The 19574-nt window shown below is 41.9% G+C and overlaps 1 protein-coding gene across 2 annotated transcripts; it reads right to left on the bottom strand.

The window, feature by feature from the left end:
* Positions 1 to 2844: 2844 nt before the first annotated feature.
* Positions 2845 to 16704, bottom strand: Zbtb24 (zinc finger and BTB domain containing 24). 2 transcript variants are annotated; one of them, XM_013022426.1, is made up of 7 exons: positions 16620 to 16704; positions 15051 to 16036; positions 10868 to 11035; positions 10270 to 10353; positions 9552 to 9635; positions 4750 to 4831; positions 2845 to 3833 (listed from the first exon to the last, which is right to left on the bottom strand). In XM_013022426.1, exons 2-7 carry the CDS (start codon positions 16003 to 16005, stop codon positions 3113 to 3115), a joined length of 2094 nt encoding a protein of 697 aa, XP_012877880.1. In that variant the 5' UTR covers positions 16006 to 16036; positions 16620 to 16704; the 3' UTR covers positions 2845 to 3112. The 2 variants fall into 2 exon arrangements, with proteins under 2 accessions (XP_012877880.1, XP_012877881.1); XM_013022427.1 differs by having other exon boundaries at positions 15051 to 16029; positions 16620 to 16701.
* Between the last annotated feature and the right edge of the window lie 2870 nt (positions 16705 to 19574).

Raw genomic sequence — 19574 nt, 5'->3', positions numbered from 1 at the left:
AGTCAATCTGAAGTGTGCTACCATTTCTATCTTTGAACTTCCTCTTTGTTCCACTTCAGGATGAAACTGAGTCCATCCCAACCCAGGAAGGGCTCCGTAGGGTGAGTACTGTGGAGCCAGACATGCTAGAGAAGATGGTAAGCCTCCTGATACCTCTCTACCAGAAGGATCCCTTCTTCGTCCCTGCCTTCCTGTTTACTTACAGAAGGTTTACAACAACAGGACAAGTGTTGGAGCTTCTGTTTCAAAGGTGAGTAACTCATCTCCAAACCCAGGGGATGTTGCCACCCTCCTGCTAAGCACAAAAGTAACTATACTGTTTGTTTCAATGGCATCTTCTGAACCCAAAGTGGGATGAGACCAAGAAGTGCTGTCCCAAATTTGTTCCTCTGAAGTGGGGTGCCCAGGACTGTGGGTCTCCTGTAGGGGATATTCTACTTCCCTTGAAACAGAATTCTTTCTAAGGTCTCATTTATGTGAAGTCCGATGGTACCACATTTGCCATCAGTAAGCACAGTTCCCAAACCAATCTAGGAGGCCACTGAACTGCAGCCAGAGAAAGGGCAACAGAGTAGGTGGCCTGAGGGCCCTATGTCTACTGAGCTGTAAGGAAGGATCATATGGGCTCTCACTGCAGAAACATATGAAACATTTATTTGGGTGGCACATTCCAAGTCCCTTAGTGTAAAATTCAGAGAATTATGCAGGCAAATCTCCCAACCTTCCAAAATTTATTCCCAACCAGGATTTAGCCAGCCTACCTGGATAGAGAAACAGCTGGTAAGCAAAACAGGACATTAAAGAGATGACTTCCAGGCTGGGAATGTGGCTTAGTGGTAGAGCTTGCCTAGCATGCAAGAAACTCTGTTAATTCCTCAGTACCACATAAATGGAAAAAGCCGGAAGTGGCGCTGTGGTTCAAGTGGTAGGGCGCTAGCCTTGAGCAAAAAAGCTAAGAGACAGAGCAGAGGCCCTAAGTTCAAGCCCCAGGTCTGGCAAAAAAATAAATAAAAGAAGATTACTTCCTCTTCTCTTCTGGTAGGTATGCCTATTTCCAACCTGACTGTGAGGAGGATGAACAAGTGAAGAAGTGAGTAGAATTTGAGATGAAGGGAAGGGCTCTCCTTAAAGAGTGGCTGAATATTACAGTTAAATATATTGAAAGGTGGGAAACTCCAGCAAGCACATCACTTGTGATGGGGCCTGAGGCCTCCTCTAAAGGCTTGGAAACATAGCTGTGGGTGGGGTTCTGGACCCCCAGGAAGCAGAGGAGACTGTAGGCTGAAAGACCCATGGAAAAACAATTGTATATTATCTGGTCCATACCATGGGGGAGCCATAGAGCCTTCTCACACGGGTCTCCTCCCTCTTCCCAACATGCAAGTCTGTGCGTGAGATGGGCAGTCTCTGCATGGGAAACTTCCCAATAAGGGCTGTGGAGGTGCTTGATAAGAAGAGAGCAGGCTCTTATTCTACTTACTATCCACCTGCACACAGCACCATGTGTTCCTTGCTTGCAATGTGGCTGGACAAGTACCCTGAAGATTTCTGCCAGATCAACAATCTGTCCAACCTGAATAAGCTGATGGCCTATGTGCTGCTCAACATGCCCTCCTCAGAACTGGCAGTCCGTGTACACCTTCTCCTCACTGAGCTGGAGACCAAAGAGGCAGACAAAAAGAGAAAGGAGGAGTCCTTAGGTAGGTGGTGCCTGAGAACATGTGAGAAGGGCTGGAAACTAGCTCCCATGGAATGAGAATCCCAGGCTGGTCATTGGCCTGTAACCACTAGTAAACCCAGTGTAGGAAGATGTCCTGCCATGGTTAGTCTATCAGCCAGTATCTACTCTGTTGGAGACTCTCAGAAGGGTCAGTCCCACCTCAACTGTTACAGCCCCTCCATTAACAATGCATCTATTTCCATCCTTAGATCTGGGGCTGCATACAGCACCTGCTCTTGAGATCAAGGCAGAGGATATGTCTGTGATGGAAGCAGATGTGGTATTGAAATCAGCTGCTCCACCAGCTGCAGAAGATCTAGTACCTCCACAGGATTCTGTGCCTCATGTAGTGGTAGTGCAGTTTGTGTCATCTATATAAGGACTACAACACCTTCTGCCTCCTGTACACTCACCTCAGGTCAAACCCATGGACTATCCTCAAATAGTGACAAAACTGCGACAAACGGAACATCTTCCTACAAAGTGCATCATGGTGACTTCCATCTTCCTGGCTCAACATCAGCCATGCAAAAACCATCTGTGCTAACCTTCATCATCCATTCCCTAGTGACAGGACCTCAGTGTGGCCATCAGTTCCTCCCAAGCCCCATCTCTCCTCTACACTTCCAAATTACATAGACTTAAAAAAATCTCCACAATCTGCCTTTAAAACACATATATAAAATCCAAGTTTTGTAGGAAAGTTGACTTCAGAACTTATGAAAGTAATTTTTGGCTTTCCTGTTGAATAAATCTTGAGTTACAAATATAGTTGATATGAGTTTGAATCTACTTTAAGCATGACCTGATTAGCCCCTGTATATAACAAAGATTAAGGGCCATGAAGTATTCTTTTAGGGGAGTGGAAGTTCTAAAAGGACAAATTAAATGTTATTGTCTGTGACAGTAAGCCCTAATTTGTCTTGGACAGGCAATAGGGTTGCCTAAAACTGAAATCAACCATGGTATCTAATTCAACATATTTGTCTTCCTTTGTTCTAAAGACATACCTGAAAAGGTCAACAGACTATAACTTATGGCTGTGAAAATTCAATACTTAAAAGTCCAAATCAATGTCCTCAAAGAAAAGTTATCCCAGTCTTAAGAGATACAGAAGACAAAAATGAAAAGCATTCATTAGTATTGAAATGCTAAATCCAAACCTAGAGGCAAGACATGTTTCTCTCTCTACACACTTATGTACCACACATGTACATTCATGTGTGCATACACGCACACACACATGCATATACACATACCACACATACACATACTTTACTGCCCCAAAGCAGTATATTATAAATATCTCTGGATATTACATCTTTGTTAGAGAGAGCCTGATGTATAGCTGGTTTGGAAGGACCCAGTGCAGCAGTCAGACATGTTCCCAGGTCAGCTCTGCTCCTGGCCAAGTGGTGTAGGCTGGGCCACGTGGTGAGTGGGGAGCGGGTCAGGCTCCTGTGTCAGCTGTAGGTGTTGTGCAGGATCTGTAGCACTTGCTGCTAGGCGGAGCTCCTCTGTTTGCTCTTGGTGGGCGTGAAGATGCTCCAAGGTTTCTTTAGACAGTGTAATCACATGTACTGGTTCTGTCTGTGAGGGCTCCATCTGGCTTTCAATCATACTGAGGCTCTGAATGTGTTCTGTTTGCTCCGGCTGAGCTGAAAGAATTAAACTCTGCAGTTGCTCTGGTTGCTGTGTGAGCAGGGTGAGATTAGCAGCCTGGTCAGCGGTCATATTCTGGGAACTCTCAGCAGCCACGATGCTGATTCCCTGGCTAGGACCAGGCATGAAATTGATGTTATGCACAGAATCAGTTACGAGAAGCTGAATCTCCTGTTCTCCTGAGGCAGAGAGCTGATATGGCTGTAGCTGAAGAAGATTCCTGACCTCTTCAGCATTACCACTGCCAGAAACACTGCTAGAATCTGATGCTTGTTTCTCTTTGCTGTGAATTTTCAAGTGAGCCTTCAAATTGTCTAGGCGAGCAAACTGTAAGCTACACTCAGGACAGGAGAAAGGCTTTTTGCCTGTATGAAGGATGCAGTGTCTCCTCTTGGCACTGGAGTCAGAGAAGGACTTGCCACATATGCTGCAGGAGTATGGCTTTTCTCCTCTACAAGAAAACGTATTTTATTTTAAAACAAAAATATTTATTACTTTGTTTATTGCAGGAAGAATAAAGGAAAACTGAGCTGAGTTGCAAGTCATGAATTCTCCTACTAAAGGAGGAAGTCACACTTCAATGCACTTGTCTCTAATATTAGCAATTTTAAAAAAGGGTTAAAAATTTAAAAAAAAACTGAAAAAGGGGTGGGCAGGGTTGGGTGTGATAAAATTTTGATTCTATAGTATTCATTTTGGATAAGAGCAAATATTTACATACACACTACATAAATAGTTCTTTTTTTTGTTGGTTCTTACATTCAGTTTTTAAGACTGCAATGACCAACTAGGTATATGTGTTTAATATCAATATCAAAAACTTAATCAGTTCTAAATTATTTGTGAAGCTATTAGATACATCTATGTCCAACTTGGGATTTTTGTGAATTTTTTTTCAGAAAATATTAACATTATTATTTTTTACTATTATTAAGTATTATTATCTTTTATTGAGATATGCTACATTGCTATGTAGCCAAGTCTGGCTTCAAACTCTTGTTCTTCTTGCTTTAGCCTCTTGAATGCCAGCATTACCACTATGCCCAACCACACCCAGGTCAAAAAATATAAAATTTAATGTTTTTTTGTTTTTTTTTAAATGGAGGATTTAAGTTTTAGGCTTGTTCTCAAACCAAAGCAAAAATCAATAATGAAATCAACAATGCAAATTTTTACTGGTTAGAAGCAGTACTACTGATTTTGCCTAATAAGAAATTTCATTATTGAGAAGATAATAAACTATATAGAATATTCTTCCAGAGTCACAATTTGGAGAAAAGATTTTACATGAGTAACCTAAGTCACCCCCATTGAACACCAGAGCTGAATGAAGTCTCCACATGAAGAAAGTACTTGCAAAACTTTACCGATGAATTCTGATGTGGGTCTGAAGAGAACTCTTTGCTGTAAAAGATTTGCCACAAATTTCACAGGTAAATGGCTTCTCACCTGAAAAACAAAAGAGAAAACCTTTAAAGATACACATTCAACATTTAGGAAAATATAAAACAACCTCCTTCCCCCAAATACCTAGACTATATTGTTTCACAAAAAGAAAAGAGAACAAAGGCAAGCTCTGCATCAGTGAGAACCACTGAACCACAAGCAAACAGCTGCTCTGCTCCTCTGCACGGTGCTGCGAGTACCAAGACACAGGAAGCAGGGTGGTTCTGTCCTTGCCACTGAAACAAGGTGGAAGTGTTTACACAGAGGAAACAAAAAGACCTAACTGTATTTATTCCTGCATTTTCTGCCCTTGGATATTACAATGACTTCCATACACACTTGACTTAGAGCCTGGTTAGATGTCCCATTTGACTTTAGAAAGGACTTGTGTGCACAAGGTGACTTATATATTACTCACATGCCTTCCACATATACGGAAAATGTGATCATTTCTCATCTACATCCTTCTATGTGCACTCTTCTAAAAGACCACTTGCTTTCTAACATTCAGTCACTTAAGCAGCCAGAGTAAGCTGAGGTAGTTATATCACTTCACTGCAAAAGTTACAAGCACTCCCGTTCTAAGACAAAGCCCTTGAACTGTAAGGGGTCACAGACCTGTACTGTCCCACTGCTCCATACCCACTCCTGGCTGTAAGATGAATCTCTTGAGTTCATCTCAGCTCAGCTTAAGCCACTCCTTCCAGGCTGTCCACTAGCAGCAAGGGAGCAGAAAGGGAGCAGCAAGGTTTTCTCGCCTCTAGCCCTAGCATTCCCTAGTCCTTTTCTCCCACTTAGCTTTTCCACAATGCTGTCACCATCTCATAGACTGTATGTTGAATTTATTACCTACCACTCCTTTATTTTTCATTTCAAGCCCCCAGTCCTGGGGCTGGAACTCAGGGCCTGGGCACTGCCCCTGAGCTTCTTTTGCTCAAGGCTGGCACCCTATTGCTTGAGCCATAGCTCCACTTCTGGCTTTTTTATGTGGTACTGAGGAATTGAACCCAGGACTTTATGTATGCTAGGCAAGCACTCTACCACTAAACCACATTCCCAGCCTCCACTCCTTTCTTGTGCACAGTAACCTCTGGGTTTATCTACTCCTCAGTGCCTAGAACCTCTATAGTCTGGTACAGCTCCAGAAATCCTTGCTGAAAGAATGTATTTCTCAGGACCAGATTAAGGCTCACAAGAATCAAAGTGACTACTCAGATGGGCTCATTAACATTATTAAGTGCTGATTCAGTGTTAAATTTGTATGCTACACATATGTCAGCATGTTTATGTTTATCTAGAAACAAAATTAAGTGATTCTAATTAAGTGATTCTAATGAAGGTAAGGGAAGTCTGAATAAAGAAATGAGGGAGTGAGGAAGGGAGAGAAGTAGGGAAGGAGAAAGGGAGGGAGGGGAGAGAAGTAGAGAGGGTAGAGAGAGTAGAAGGGTGGGTAGAAAGAGGGGGGGGAGGGAGGGAGAGAGAAAAACAGCAAAATCCTGCTTAGCTAGGTAACAGCAAGGGATAAGTACGCAATGCCAAGCTCCATCCAAGCAGAGATGACAGCGGTATGTGACAACTTGAATGAATCTGAATCTTCATATCATGAATTCCAAAAGTTCATAGTCTTTACCCCAAAGGTTAAGAGCTAGTTCTTTGCTTTCTAAGTCTGAGCTGGGAACTACTCTCACTTTAGCTGATTTACCACTGAATTGACACTTGTTGTCAAGACACAATCTGAGCAGTAACATTGTTTCTTGAGAGCCTTAGTCTACTGCTGAGAAACTCATCCTTTCAACAAGGATTTCTGAAGCTCTGTACCAAGCCAGATTCTAGGCCCTGAAGTACTAAGAGGAGATAAACCTAGAAGTCATTGTACATAAGAAAGGAGCAGCAGGTAATAAATATAACATATATGAGATGGTGAAAGCGTTATGGAAAAAACCAAGATTTCTAATTCAAAGACCAAGTACTCTGGGTTTGCTCGGTGGTGTAGTGAGAAATGGTCAGATTCTAGACATATTGGAAATACATATAACAATGTTAATTTATCATTCAATTCAACTGGTTTATATTTAGGAAAGTTTGCAAATGTTCTGATTAAGGACAACTGCTAAAATAATGGGAGTCTACCCAGGAATAATATCCTGTAGCTAAAACTCTTTGAGAAAGGTAGCAGGAAAGACTTTTTCCTAGCCAAGGTGAATGTGGATATTACAGTTTAATTTGTTTTGGTATAACATTGCCTGAGAGTAGATAAATTTGTTTTAAAATTTCTGAGTCTGGAAGATGGGAAGTTCAAGGTAAGGCATCTGCATCTAGAGAAGACTTTTTCGCTGTGTCATCTCCTGGCAAATGGTGGGAAAGAGCAAATGAGAGAGAAGGGAAGGGGCTAGACCCATCTTTTTTGTCAGGAATCTACTTTAGTGCTAATGGCATTTCTCAATTCAGGAGGGTCTACCTCTTGACACAGTGTTGCATCAGCAATTCAGTTTCCAACACACGAATGGGGGCCATATGTCTTAGCTCTCTGCTGCCTTCAATTAAGTGATCCATTCTGCTAAATGTATTCAATTTGGAAACAGTGATATTCCATTAACAAAGTCTAGAGCTAAGAAAAAGAGATGATGATTGCCTCAAAAGAGGTTGCAGTTCATTTAGGAAGCAAATAGAGGGCTGTTTGCCTAAACATTGAACTGAGGGTGCACACAGGATAGCAGAAGTGTGTGAAAAGACAGACTGGAGAAGCATGGAGGGCACTCATATAAACAGTATGACTGAAACATTTGTATTGCAAATGGATACATGGTATGGACTATGGGGGACAAGGACTCACTGTGAGGGGCTGGGGCAGAGCTCACCAATAAGCCAAGCCAGAAAGAGCTGTAAATTCCATGCACAGGACTCATGGAGACTCTAGGTTTTTTTTTCATTGTTGTTGTTTGTTTTGCTTTGTTTTTCTAGCAGAATGACTACATGCTAACAGTACAATAAAATAAGCTTGTCAGTGATAGACAGGGTGAGGTGCAGGCAAAGTTGCTAGAGAAGGCTAAATATAAGGTGCGAGGTGCAGGCAAAGTTGCTAGAGAAGGCTAAATATAAGGTGCTAATTATTGGACCAGGAGGTAACACAGACAAAAGGGAAGGACAAAAAGTGAGATACAGGGCCTAAGTGGTAGTAGAACTAGAAGGAAGTTTGTTATAGGAAAAAGAGACAGCAGCAATTAAAGGTGAGGACACAGAGGCAGAATAGAGCAGAGCAAATGGGGAATGAGAGATGGAAGCCAGCACTACCTTCTTTCTAGAGTCTTTGCCTTACAACCCTCTCAATTAGGTGGAACTAATGTAGCTGTCTCCCTCAGACCTTGCCCACTTACCCAAAGAATTAGTTTGTTCTAGGACCTGAGCAATAATACTTTAAAGAAAGAAAAACAAAAACAAAATGGGTGAATTAAATTTCATAAAACTTATTAATGATAATATCTATACAAAGACCACACACCATCTTTGTTCTATGAAATAATTTCCCAACTTTAAGAAAAACTAGTACAGCCTGAGTGTCCATTGTTTGAAATACTTGGGACCAAAAGTGTCTCTGATTTTCAGATTTAGATTATTTGCATATACTTTAAGAATTTAAGGGATGTGATCCATGTCCATGCAGAAGTAATTCACACATTTAATTCACATAAATAAACCACATACACACAACCTGAAAGTAACTGCATACAGAATTTCTAGTGCAGGGCTGGGAAGGTGGCTCAGTGGTAGAGTGCTTGCCTTGCATGCATGAGGCCCTGGGTTCGATTCCTCAGCACCACATAAGCAGAAAAAAAAAGCCGGAAGTGGCACTGTGGCTCAAGTGGTAGAGCGCTCGTCTTGAGCTGAAGAGCTGAGGGACAGCGCCTAGGCCCAGAGTTCAGGTCCACGACTGGCAAAAAAAAAAAAGAATTTCTAGTGTGCTTGTATTTTGAATATGATTTATCATATGAGGTTTGGGTGTGGAATTTTCCACTGTGGACTCTTAATAGCACTCAAAGTTTGGTAGGGACATTTAGGATTTTGGACTAGAGATATTCAACCTGCATTAAAATATTAAGTCCAAAGTATCATAAAACACTTTGACAGACAATTTAAATAGACAAGAATCATTAAATAATCATCCCAGAGTGAAAAGCTTTTCTTAGAAAATCTTAACAGGCTTGTTTTTAACAAAAGGTGCATAAAAGTTATACTTTTTCTGATCTTAAGCAAAAAGATCTGCCATGTCCTAATTATTCCTGCCTCCTGTTCCTCCCTGCAGCTAGATTTCCTAGAAGCATTTATCATTTAAGTGCTGGCTACAGGGAAAAGAACAAGGAATTCTAAGTGTCTACGCTACATTTGTGTCTGGTTCCTCAACTTACCTCGATCACTTTCAATGCTGTGTTAAACAGAATTAAGATTGTGGCTCAAACTAGTCTGTGGGATGAGATAAATCTTTACTTATAGACAGCTTTCATTAAGTAGTTTGTTTTGTCACTCTTCAAAAAGATGGGAGGTACTCACAGAATAATGCTGACAGTATTCTGATTCTGCCTTGGCTTTTCAAATCTGCACTTACAGAACTCTCACTAACTTTCTAACAAACATTCCATAGTACAGGTTGAGGAGACTTTGGAACCTCATTCTTCACTCTGCTGAAAACATCAAGTGTACTCAGGAGAATGACAAGGTGATGAGTTACCTGTGTGTGTTCGTAGATGTTTCTTTAGCTGAGACACATCCATGAATTTGCGATGGCAGTGGTTGCATTCCGGTAATGAGTGGCCTTGTCGCAATAATAAAAAAAGTGTCAGTGTATATATGCTCTCCCTGCATTTCTTCAGTGATTTGTGTTAAAGCACTTCCCTGAAAAATAATCACTTTAAATATGGTACTTTAACAACAACATATTAAAAAAATTAATTTGGTAACAATTAACATTTCTCTAGGTTTCCTGAGAGCTGGGGACCTCCTAATCCTCATAAATAGGATCTTTATGCTCCAAGCATAGTGTGACCCACCAGCTGATCTGGAATAATGCTCCCAGCTCCCTCCCCCTTCATTTGTTTTATCAGTTGGAAGGAGAAAACAATAATGGGTAAACCAGGTCAACAAATGTATAAACAGCAATGGACACTGCCAGGCACCTTTAGCAGTAAATCAACTGACTCATTTCTTGGGCAGGTGGCACTTGTGAAAGATACCAGTTCTGTGGGGCACTGAAACTATGGCACAAAGGTTAAATTTAAACTACATGCTAGGGTACAGTAATATGACAACTTCTAATTTTGATTGCCTTTTGGGACTCTTTTCCCTAGATATTTATCTTCTAACAACATGAACTTAATGTATTTAGAAACAATGTATTTGCATTTCTTCCTCACCAATCCAAATTTTCTCTCCCTTTATTGTTATTCTACCTGTATGAACTCGGTAATGGCTCTTTAGTTGTCTCTTCTGGCTGAAATATTTTCCACACTGATCACAGGTAAAAGACTTCTGTCCTGCCAAATAAAGAAATAAAACACTTAAACCACACCAAAAATAGTAGGGAACTAGAAGGCGAATAAGATAAATAACAAAGTGGGCCCAGACTCTTGTCTACAAATGATATAAGTGATTTGTTGACATACCTCAAATTTTGAGGAATCCACTACAGACACACAAATAGGCAAAGGTGTGAACAGTAATACAGACTGGCAGAGACTGGGTAGAAAAGGGACAGTCATGTGCTCCCAAGAGGAATTCATAGTAAGACTATTCTAAGCTCTTCTTATTAAGCAAAATGTGTTTGCGCACTGAACTCCCAGCAGCCAGTTAGTAGCAGCCTTCTAGTTGAAGGCTCAGTGCTGTGCAGAGGTCAGAACTGCACTGACTGCACTCTGCATAGTACTGTCTTCCAGTGACACCATGTGGGAAATGATATCAAGCTGAGAAAACACCATTTAGATACTGAAAGCGTCCACCCCAAGGAACAGGAATCTAGTGGCAGGTAGCCCTCTGGTACAACCCCGCTACCTGAGTGCAGGCTCATGTGCTCCAGTAGTGAATGCTTGGTGGTCAGAGCCTTGTTGCACACAGTGCAGGTGTATGGCCGCTCGCCTGTATGCATCCTGGTGTGGACCTGCAGGGAGTGCTTCTGAGCAAAGCCTTTTCCACACTCATTACATTTGAAGGGTCGCTCTCCTGGAATCAGAACCCCAGAAGCATGGTATAAGCAACAATATGTATATTTGTTTCCACCCTATTAACATATACAATAGTAAATGATTAACTAAAATCAGAATATTTGAGTTTCTCCTAAAAAGCACACATGCAAAGTCCAATGAACAGGACAGATAATGTCAGTAATGAAAGTCTGGAAGATGGTACAGATGAATCCAAAGCCAGCAGTGAGGAGAAATGAGCTGATTCTTAAGACTGTGTCTATAAAAAGGTCAAGAATTGGTAGCACCTGCAATCTCTGAAAACGGGGTGAGGGAAGGGGAAAGGCAGCCTATTTCAAAGTTAGGTAGACCACAGACTCAAACCATTTCACAGCCAGGAGATGCTTCTCTCCCAAGAGAAGATGGAAATTGTTCTCAGAAGAAGGTAAAAAAGAAAAAGAGGGTTTCTGGATTAGGCGTTGTGGGACCACCACAGGGCTACAAGCTCTCCCTGTGAAGTGAGACCCCATTTTCTACTCAGAAACTGGCAGCCAAGCCTAGTACCTCCAGGTAGAGGAATAGAAATACACATTCTTTGAAGGGAGAAGAGCCATAGATGTCCACGGGTCCAACCACAACACCTCCAATAAGTCAGTGTTTTACAGGCTCTCTTTATACTTGCTACCAGTAGCTTTAAATTATTCTTATATAATATAAATATAATTGTAAAAATATTACCAACATTTTAGTAGTAGAGGCAGATATCAAGACAAATAAGGGCAATGTGTAGCTTTTAGTAACTCATTCTTACACATGATTAAATATGATTTTTATTTTTTTTTGGGACCGGTCGTGGGGCCTGAACTCTGGGCCTGGGCGCTGTCCCTCAGCTCTTCAGCTCAAGGCTAGTGCTCTACTACTTGAGCCACAGCGCCACTTCCGGCTTTTTTTTTTTGCTTATGTGGTGCTGAGGAATCAAACCCAGGGCCTCATGCATTCAAGGCAAGCGCTCTACCACTGAGCCACCTTCCCAGCCTAAATATGATTTTTAAAAATCATCAGAATTCACTGGGCACCCGTGTCTCAATCCTATAATGCTAGGTACTCAGGAGGTTAAAATCTGAAAATCATGGCTCAGAGCTAGCCCAGGCAGATCCTCAAGACTCTTAAAAAGATAGAACTGGTGGCATGGCTCAAGTGGTAGAGCACCACCTATAAGCCAACAACCTCCATAAGAGTAGGAGGTTATGAGGTCAAGCCCCAGTACCAGAAACAGAGAAACAAACAAACCAATATTCAAGGAATGCTTTTAGTAGTAGAAATATTAAGTGTTAAGATAAACAAAAGAAAAACAGTGCATAGAAAACAGACTGCAAGTTGAAGAAAAGGTTAAAAAGTAATAAATTTAGCTGGGTGCCAGTGGCCCATGCCAGTAATCCTAGCTACTCAGGAGGCTGAGATCTCAGGATTGTGGTTCAAAGCCAGCCAGGGCAGGAAAGTCAGGGAGACTCTTATCTCCAATTAAACACCAGAAAACTGCAAGTGGCACTGTGGCTCAAGTGGTAGAGCACTTGCCTTGAGCTGAAGAGTTCCGGGACAGCACCTAAGCGGAGTTCAAGCCCCATGACCCACAAAAAAAAGTAATAAACTTTATCAGTACTATTCTCACAGAATATACCTTATGAAGTAAAAGTAAGATTCGAATTCTAGAATTGTTTTTTGTCGGTCGTGGGGCCTGAACTCTGGGCCTGGGCACTGTTCCTCAGCTCAAGGCTCAAGGCTAGTGCTCTACCAAATGAGCCACAGTACCACTTCTGGCTTTTTCTGCTTATGTGGTGCTGAGGAATTGAACCCAGGGCCTCATGCATGCAAGGCAAGCACTCTACCACTGAGCGACCTTCCTAGCCCTCGAATTCTAGAAAATTTAGAGAACACCGCTGGACTTGTTAGCACACACCTGTAATTCTAGCACTTGGAGACTGAGACAGAACTACATAAGAAGTTTAAGGCCAGCCTGGATTATACAGCGAGTGTGAGCCAGCCAGAGCAACGCACTGAGACTGTCTCAACCCCCACCCTTCCAAAAAATTTATAAAATGAGTTCCTAGAAGTAAAAAATCAATAGAAATTTCACAGCAAGTATAGCAAATAGTGATGGAAAGATGGGTAATAAGATAAGTAAGTTAGAGACTGGTTCAGGAAGGTTCAACAGTTCAACAGCAGGAGCTGGTAAGAGAGAACAGAAAATAAAAGGGAGGAAATCACCTACAAAATAATTCAAGAAATGTTTTTTGGACTGAAGACAGGAGTTTCCAACCTGTATGGCTTATCTGGTATCTATCAAATGAATGAAAATAGACCCATGTGAATGCAAAATTTCAGAATCCAGGGGTTGCAAAAAGGGAAGATTCTATGTGCTGTTTGTCCCTTAACAAGTGTTGAAGAGCAAATGAACTCTTTATGTACATGCCTTTGAAAAAATATAGTACAAAATAAAATACAAAATCAAATCTATTACAAAAATAACAGGACAAAATAGTTCAAAAAATAGTTCTTGAGAATCTTCTTTGTTCAAAGTACCAGGTTCAATCCAGTTTTTTTTCATATATATATATCCCAAGGTTGCCTCAAACTCACAATGCTGCCTCGGTTCTAAGTGCTAGGATGACTGATGGGCACCAGAATTCTGGTTTGGACTATATGAATGTGAACACTCCGAGGATCTGTTTAAATAAACTCACTAGACACTATGTTGAAAAAGCGATACAACTGTGGGTGGGGATGGGAAGTAAAAACTGGGGGAAAGGCTGGGCACTGTGGCTCATGCCTATAATCCCAGCTACTTAGGAGGCTGAGGACCATGGTTTGAAGCCAGCCCAGGGAGAAAAGTCCCCATGAGACACTTATTTCCAATTAACCACTCAAAAACTAGAAGTGGCCCTGTGGCTCAGGTGGTAAAGCACAAACAGGCTCAGAGACAGTGCCAAGGCCCTGAGTTCAAGCCCCACAATCACCACCAACAACAAAATCAGCTGGGAGAGACTAAGGGATGGGGTGACATTGTCCAAAAAAAAAGGTTCTGTTTATGTGATCTATATAATTGTAACCCCACCTCTGTACATCACCTTTATAATAATAAAAAGTTTAAAAATAAATATCAAGATTCCAGCCAAATCCAAAAACTTGGAATAGCTTTAGACACTCTATAGGTGCTTCTAATATGTATGTCGAGAAACACAGCATACAGATTTCCATTGTGTAATGGGCCACAGGACAGTGAGCTGCTAAATGACAGAAGACATAACTACAAACCACTTAAATTTACATTAAAGGATTTATAAGTGGTAACTATAACTTGACCCAAAGCAGAGCCAAGTTAAGCTCAGTCTAAGAAAAGGCTCAAGGGAGGAGAGGATATCTGGCTACTAGTGAACTGTCCAACTAGAGAGCCATCAGCCACATGTGGTTATGTTTAAAGTTAAAATAAATAAATATTCAACTTAGTCACACCAGCCAGAAGTTAAGTGCTCAAAATTCCTTTGAGGTAATGGCTATATAGGACACAGCAGAGATTATTTCCATCACCACAAAAGGATATATAGGCCAGCACTGGGTCAGAGACCAAAATGATGAAATTATGTATTGCTATCCATGTTATCCACAGAGAGTCAGGCAAAACAATATGATGTTCAAGATAGAGAATATTCATGGATTATAAAGCAGAGTAAATTGGACTTGAGCTCACTAAGTGGACAAGATGAAACCCTGACCAACAATTCTAAATAAGAGGGGGTTCTGGAATCAGGTTAATTGAGTTTAAATCCCAGCAGTCATGAAATAGCAGAATTTGGGCAAGTTAAGCTCTTTTCATCTGCACAATGGAGGTGGTAATATTATCTATCCTGCAGGATTACTGTGAGGATTTAATGCAATAACATGTACAAATGCTCAATTACAATGTCCATCATACAGAAGTTGCATGATAATTAAACGCTGTTACTATGACTATGCCAAATTCCCAAACGTATTGCACTAAGCTTCAAAAGTATAATTACCTGTATGACTCCTTTGGTGGATTGCTAAAAAGTGATTGTACTTAAAGACTTTACCACAATCTTTACATCGCGCCTCAGGACCACTGGGGCGCTTTCTCTTTCCACACATCCTCTTGGCTGAACCCTGGTCATCTTCATCCCCAACAAGTTTATAATCTTTCAGTTTGACAGATCTCCGAGTCCTCCGTTTGCTGTACCGACTCTGGCTGTCCTGCCCATCCTGGTTCTTGGGGTCACGATTCTCATCTTTCTCAGCAGGCACCTCCTCCACTCTTCCTGGCTCACAAACAGGCTCAGATTCTTCCTTTTCTTTTGCTGCAATTTGCTCATTCAGTACAACACTGCCTCCTTCTTTAGCCACAAAGTTTTGTCTATTTTGAACGGAATTATTCACTCTCAGCTGAATTTCTTCCTCTACGGCCGGCTCTGATTTTCCCTCCTGTAAACTACTGACCTTTCTTGGTCTTCCCCGTTTCCGCTTTGGAGGGTCATTTTTCTTATTAGAAATAACAACTACTGGAGTACCAGCTCTGTTCAAAGTTGATGGCTTTGGGGCGCTATGATTATTCTGGAAGTCTGCGTAAGCCTTGACCAAGTCATAGACTTTTAAGAACTGAGCAGTAGCCAGGATTTGTTCTGTACTTTTCTCACTGGCATGGAGATAACCAGTGTAGATAAATTCCAGCAGGAGACTAAAAGTGTCTGCAACCATGCCTTCCAGCATATATATGGACTGACCAATCTCTCCCTCTTCTGCAAACATCATTGAGAAATATTCACTACTGGCAGCAAGTAAGGCTTTGTGGGCCCGGAAATGCACATTCTCCACGATTAAAGTAATGTCACAAAGAAAGCCTTTCTTCCTCTGATCCTCAAAACTGGCCAGGACAGTGTCACTGTGAGTGTCTGAGTGTACAACAAGCTGCCCAGAAGGTTCTGCTGATGTTTCTGCCATTTTTTTCTTCAGGAGCCAAGGAGGCTTAAATCTGAAATAAGAAAACAATGTTTAATAAAGGAGGAAGTATTGTCTAACAAAGTTAATCCCAGCCACAAAATTCTGACAACTCACTTCACGTAGCTAATTGAATTTTTACCATTACCCACTTTGCAGTTGACTTAGACACTTGGCCTTGGGTTCTAATTCCTGTCTAAGATTAACCTGGTTGGGTGAATTTCCAATATGCGTGGAAACCTCTCACCAGAGTCTGTCTCCTCCTCGGGAAATTCCTTAAGGAACAGGATTAACCATTTTATGAAGTCCTTCCCGCACTACAGTGGGGCTACGGGGCCCTTGAACGTGGGTATTACTGGCTATTTCACTCGTAGGAACACACAGGAAAATGGTGAAGAGCGTGAGGGAAAGCAGCATGGGGCCTTGCTGCAGGGCTGCGCCGGAGGGCCCGGCCTGCTCCTGACAGCGTCCGTGGAGCCCCGGGAGCGGTGATCTCCTGACCCGAGACAACTCGCGCCCTCCGCCCCTTCCTCCGGTCCCCGGAGCGCCGCCGAGAACAGCGGGGAGGGAGAGGCCGCGGGCCCCGAGCCCACGGGCGCGGGCACGCGCGCACCTACCTCTCGGGGCTCCCGGTGGGCCTGGGTCGCGGCCAGCCCACCCGGCCGGCTGGCGGCGCCCCCAATCCCGCTCCGCCCCGCTGCCCCAGACGATCCCGCAACTTCCGCCCCCAGCGGCACCACAGTCAAAACTGAGCCGGAAGCGCGCCTCACCGAGCATCCTGCGCCGACGCGAGACCACGTGCCCCGAGAGGGCATTCCCTCCCCCCCCGCTAGGGGCGGGGCCTGGGGAGGCGGGAGTGGGCGTGGTGATCCCTGGTGGGTGTGGCCTTTGCGGGGAAGCTGGGAAGGGTGTGTGTGTGGCTGGTATGTAAGTTAGGCCTTTGGGGAGTTTTATGTCGTGTTAGGTAGCTCCTCGGCGATACACAAGTCACTTCTGTTCCCTTCCAGATGCCCACTTTGGTCATAAGGTCATAAGGTCTCGAGATCATGGTGAGCCTAGGAATTCTCTTCCCCCCCTTCCCTGGTATGTGTGTGTGTGTGTGTGTGTGTGTGCCAGTTCCAGGGCTTGAATTCAGGGCCTGGGCCACAGCTCTACTCCGTCCTTTTTATTTGGCGGTTAATTGGACATAAGTATCTCATAGACTTTCTTGGTTTAGAGCCACTCTTCTCAGATCTCAGTCTTCTGAGTAGCTAGGATTAGCTAGGATTATAGATGTGAGCCTCTGGCCCCCAGCTACTCCTTCCTCCATATATATATATATATATGGTTTTGAATGAATTGGGAATCCATGAAGTCACCTCTACTTACTCTCCCCCCCTCCCCTCTTTCTCTTCCCTGCTCCTGTCTCTCCTCTCTCTCCTTTCTCTATGTCCTGGGGCTTGAAGGCAGGGCCTGGGCACTGTCCCTGAGCCTCTCTGCTCTCAAGGCTAGTGCTCTACCACTTGAGCCACAGTGCCACTTCTGGGTTTTTCTATACTGAGGAATTGAACCCAAGGTTTTATGTATGCTAGGCAAGCACTCCACCACTAGGCCACATTCCTAGCCCTTCCTTCCTCTTTTTAAAAAATATTTAAAAAATTTATCATGTCTTTTGTATTTTTTTTGTATTTACGACTTTTGTGGCACTCATGATTGTGTATTTATCTTTTTTGTATATCATGTTGTTATATTGATCATGTTTTATAGTTATCCTTTTTCTGGTATTCATGCTTTGCCTTTACCATTTTTGTATTTATGTATTTTTTACATTTGCTTCTCTCTTTAATATATCAATACATATGCTAAAGTCTTAAAGGCATTGTTACCCAATGAAATCTCTTCATCTTCTAGGATATATTTTACCTCCTGTTTTTTACACCTGCCTCCTTCCAATGCCTTAGTCTAAGGGGATGAAGAGAGTACTCTGCTACAACAGACCAGAGTTTTGAGAGATTTGGTTCTGGTACAACAGACCAGAGTTTTGAGAGATTTGGTTCTGAGAGATTTCATTTTCCTCACCTGCAAAATGATGCCAACTTGGTGGAATTGTAGTGGGATAAACAAGATCAACTATGTAATGGGTTTAGGGAGCACCTGGAATGGTTGCTGAGACTAAAATGAGCACTATTATTACTACTTCGACTTTCAGCATCAGTCTACAATAGACAGTTGAGGATTTCTAAGTTGCCTGGCCTTCAATGTTGTTGCCCCAAGACACTGGAGTATATGAGGACTTTCCAAGTACAAATTAGGAGAAAAGATTAGAGTCACTCCTCTGCTTACAATCTGATGTGGCTCCATGTACCCACTGGTTAAATTTTAAGCTTATTTTGATCTACAAGCTTTACTCAAATTAATCTCCCACTTCCAACTATTTATTTCAGCATTTTCTCCCTCTCATTGTATATGTTTCATGCATATAATGTATTTTTGTCTCCACTTCCAGATTCCCAAGATGTCATCTATACCATCCATGATTTTGAAACTGGAGGTATAATTACCAGCCCAACTCTTGAATGTTTTACTAATTTTTATTAAAACTATCCCAAGCCACACATATACTTTTCATCCTGAATTGTTTCCAGATTTTTTTCATATTTGTAAGGGGACCAAGTGGAATTGGGGGAGTTCTGCCACATTCCAGGACTTGGCTGGCCCATTTGTTTTGTGTTGCCACAGGATTACAGTAAAACCTGCACAGATCCACAAGTGAGATGTATACTTTGGAGAGTAAACTAACAGATTAGTTCAAGCATCTTGAATGAAATGACACAAGGAAAGCTGGCTATCAGAAATAGTTTTAAGGGTAGTGATATTTTCAGATTTACTTATGTATGTTAAAAGAATGGAACTTGACATTGAATAGATTGATAATTTAACTTCAAAGAGTGTAGAGGAACTAATGGGACCAAAAAGTTCTTAGTCAGCCAGGCATTTGTGACAGATTAATGCCTGCAATCCTAGCTACTCCAGAAGCTAAGGTCTGAGGATTGTGGTTTGAAAACTCCAGATAGTTTCTATTTATAAAATAGTGTAGACAACATGCTTCTGTGAATACTTAGAAAAGGAAAGGACACAGCGAGTTAGTTACTGCAAAATCATTTATTTTGTTGGGAAATGTTATTTTGTTTTTAAAATTACAAACAATTCATAAAAAAAACTAACCAGTATTTCCATTTTGTTTATGTCAATGTTGATCTTATTTCTTGAAGCCTTCTAACAATCAGTAATTTTCTTTAACAGAGGCTGAGTATTCTACTGAAAATGTTAAAAGGGAAAATAAGTAGTAAATTTTTAAGCAAGTTATTTAAGTAGTCTAAATGCAATTCTAATTGCAATATCTATTTTGTTAAAGTATCAAAGTTCAGACAAAGAACAATACACATGAGTATTGTTTTAAAGTTTATCTTTACTGCACTTCCCTGGTTGGCAAACCTTTGCATCTATTTGAAGTCTGGCAACTAAGGAATCTGAGCCAGGAGGGAGGATGTACTTGATTGAAGGCCATGTTTCAAATCTGCCTCTCAATTTTG

The sequence above is a fragment of the Dipodomys ordii genome, unplaced genomic scaffold, assembly GCF_000151885.1.
Source record: "Dipodomys ordii isolate 6190 unplaced genomic scaffold, Dord_2.0 Scaffold62, whole genome shotgun sequence".
Lineage (NCBI taxonomy): Eukaryota > Metazoa > Chordata > Mammalia > Rodentia > Heteromyidae > Dipodomys > Dipodomys ordii.
This window is presented reverse-complemented; position numbering and strand designations above follow the sequence as displayed.

Excerpts from the sequence above, each read along its gene's own strand:
- Zbtb24 (XM_013022426.1), bottom strand. The coding sequence starts at position 16,005 with ATGGCAGAAACATCAGCAGAACCTTCTGGGCAGCTTGTTGTACACTCA. Across the intron at positions 9,636-10,269 it reads CCATTACCGAGTTCATACAG|GCCACTCATTACCGGAATGC; the intron begins GTAGAATAACAA and ends TATTGCGACAAG. Across the intron at positions 3,834-4,749 it reads ACCCACATCAGAATTCATCG|AGGAGAAAAGCCATACTCCT; the intron begins GTAAAGTTTTGC and ends GTTTTCTTGTAG.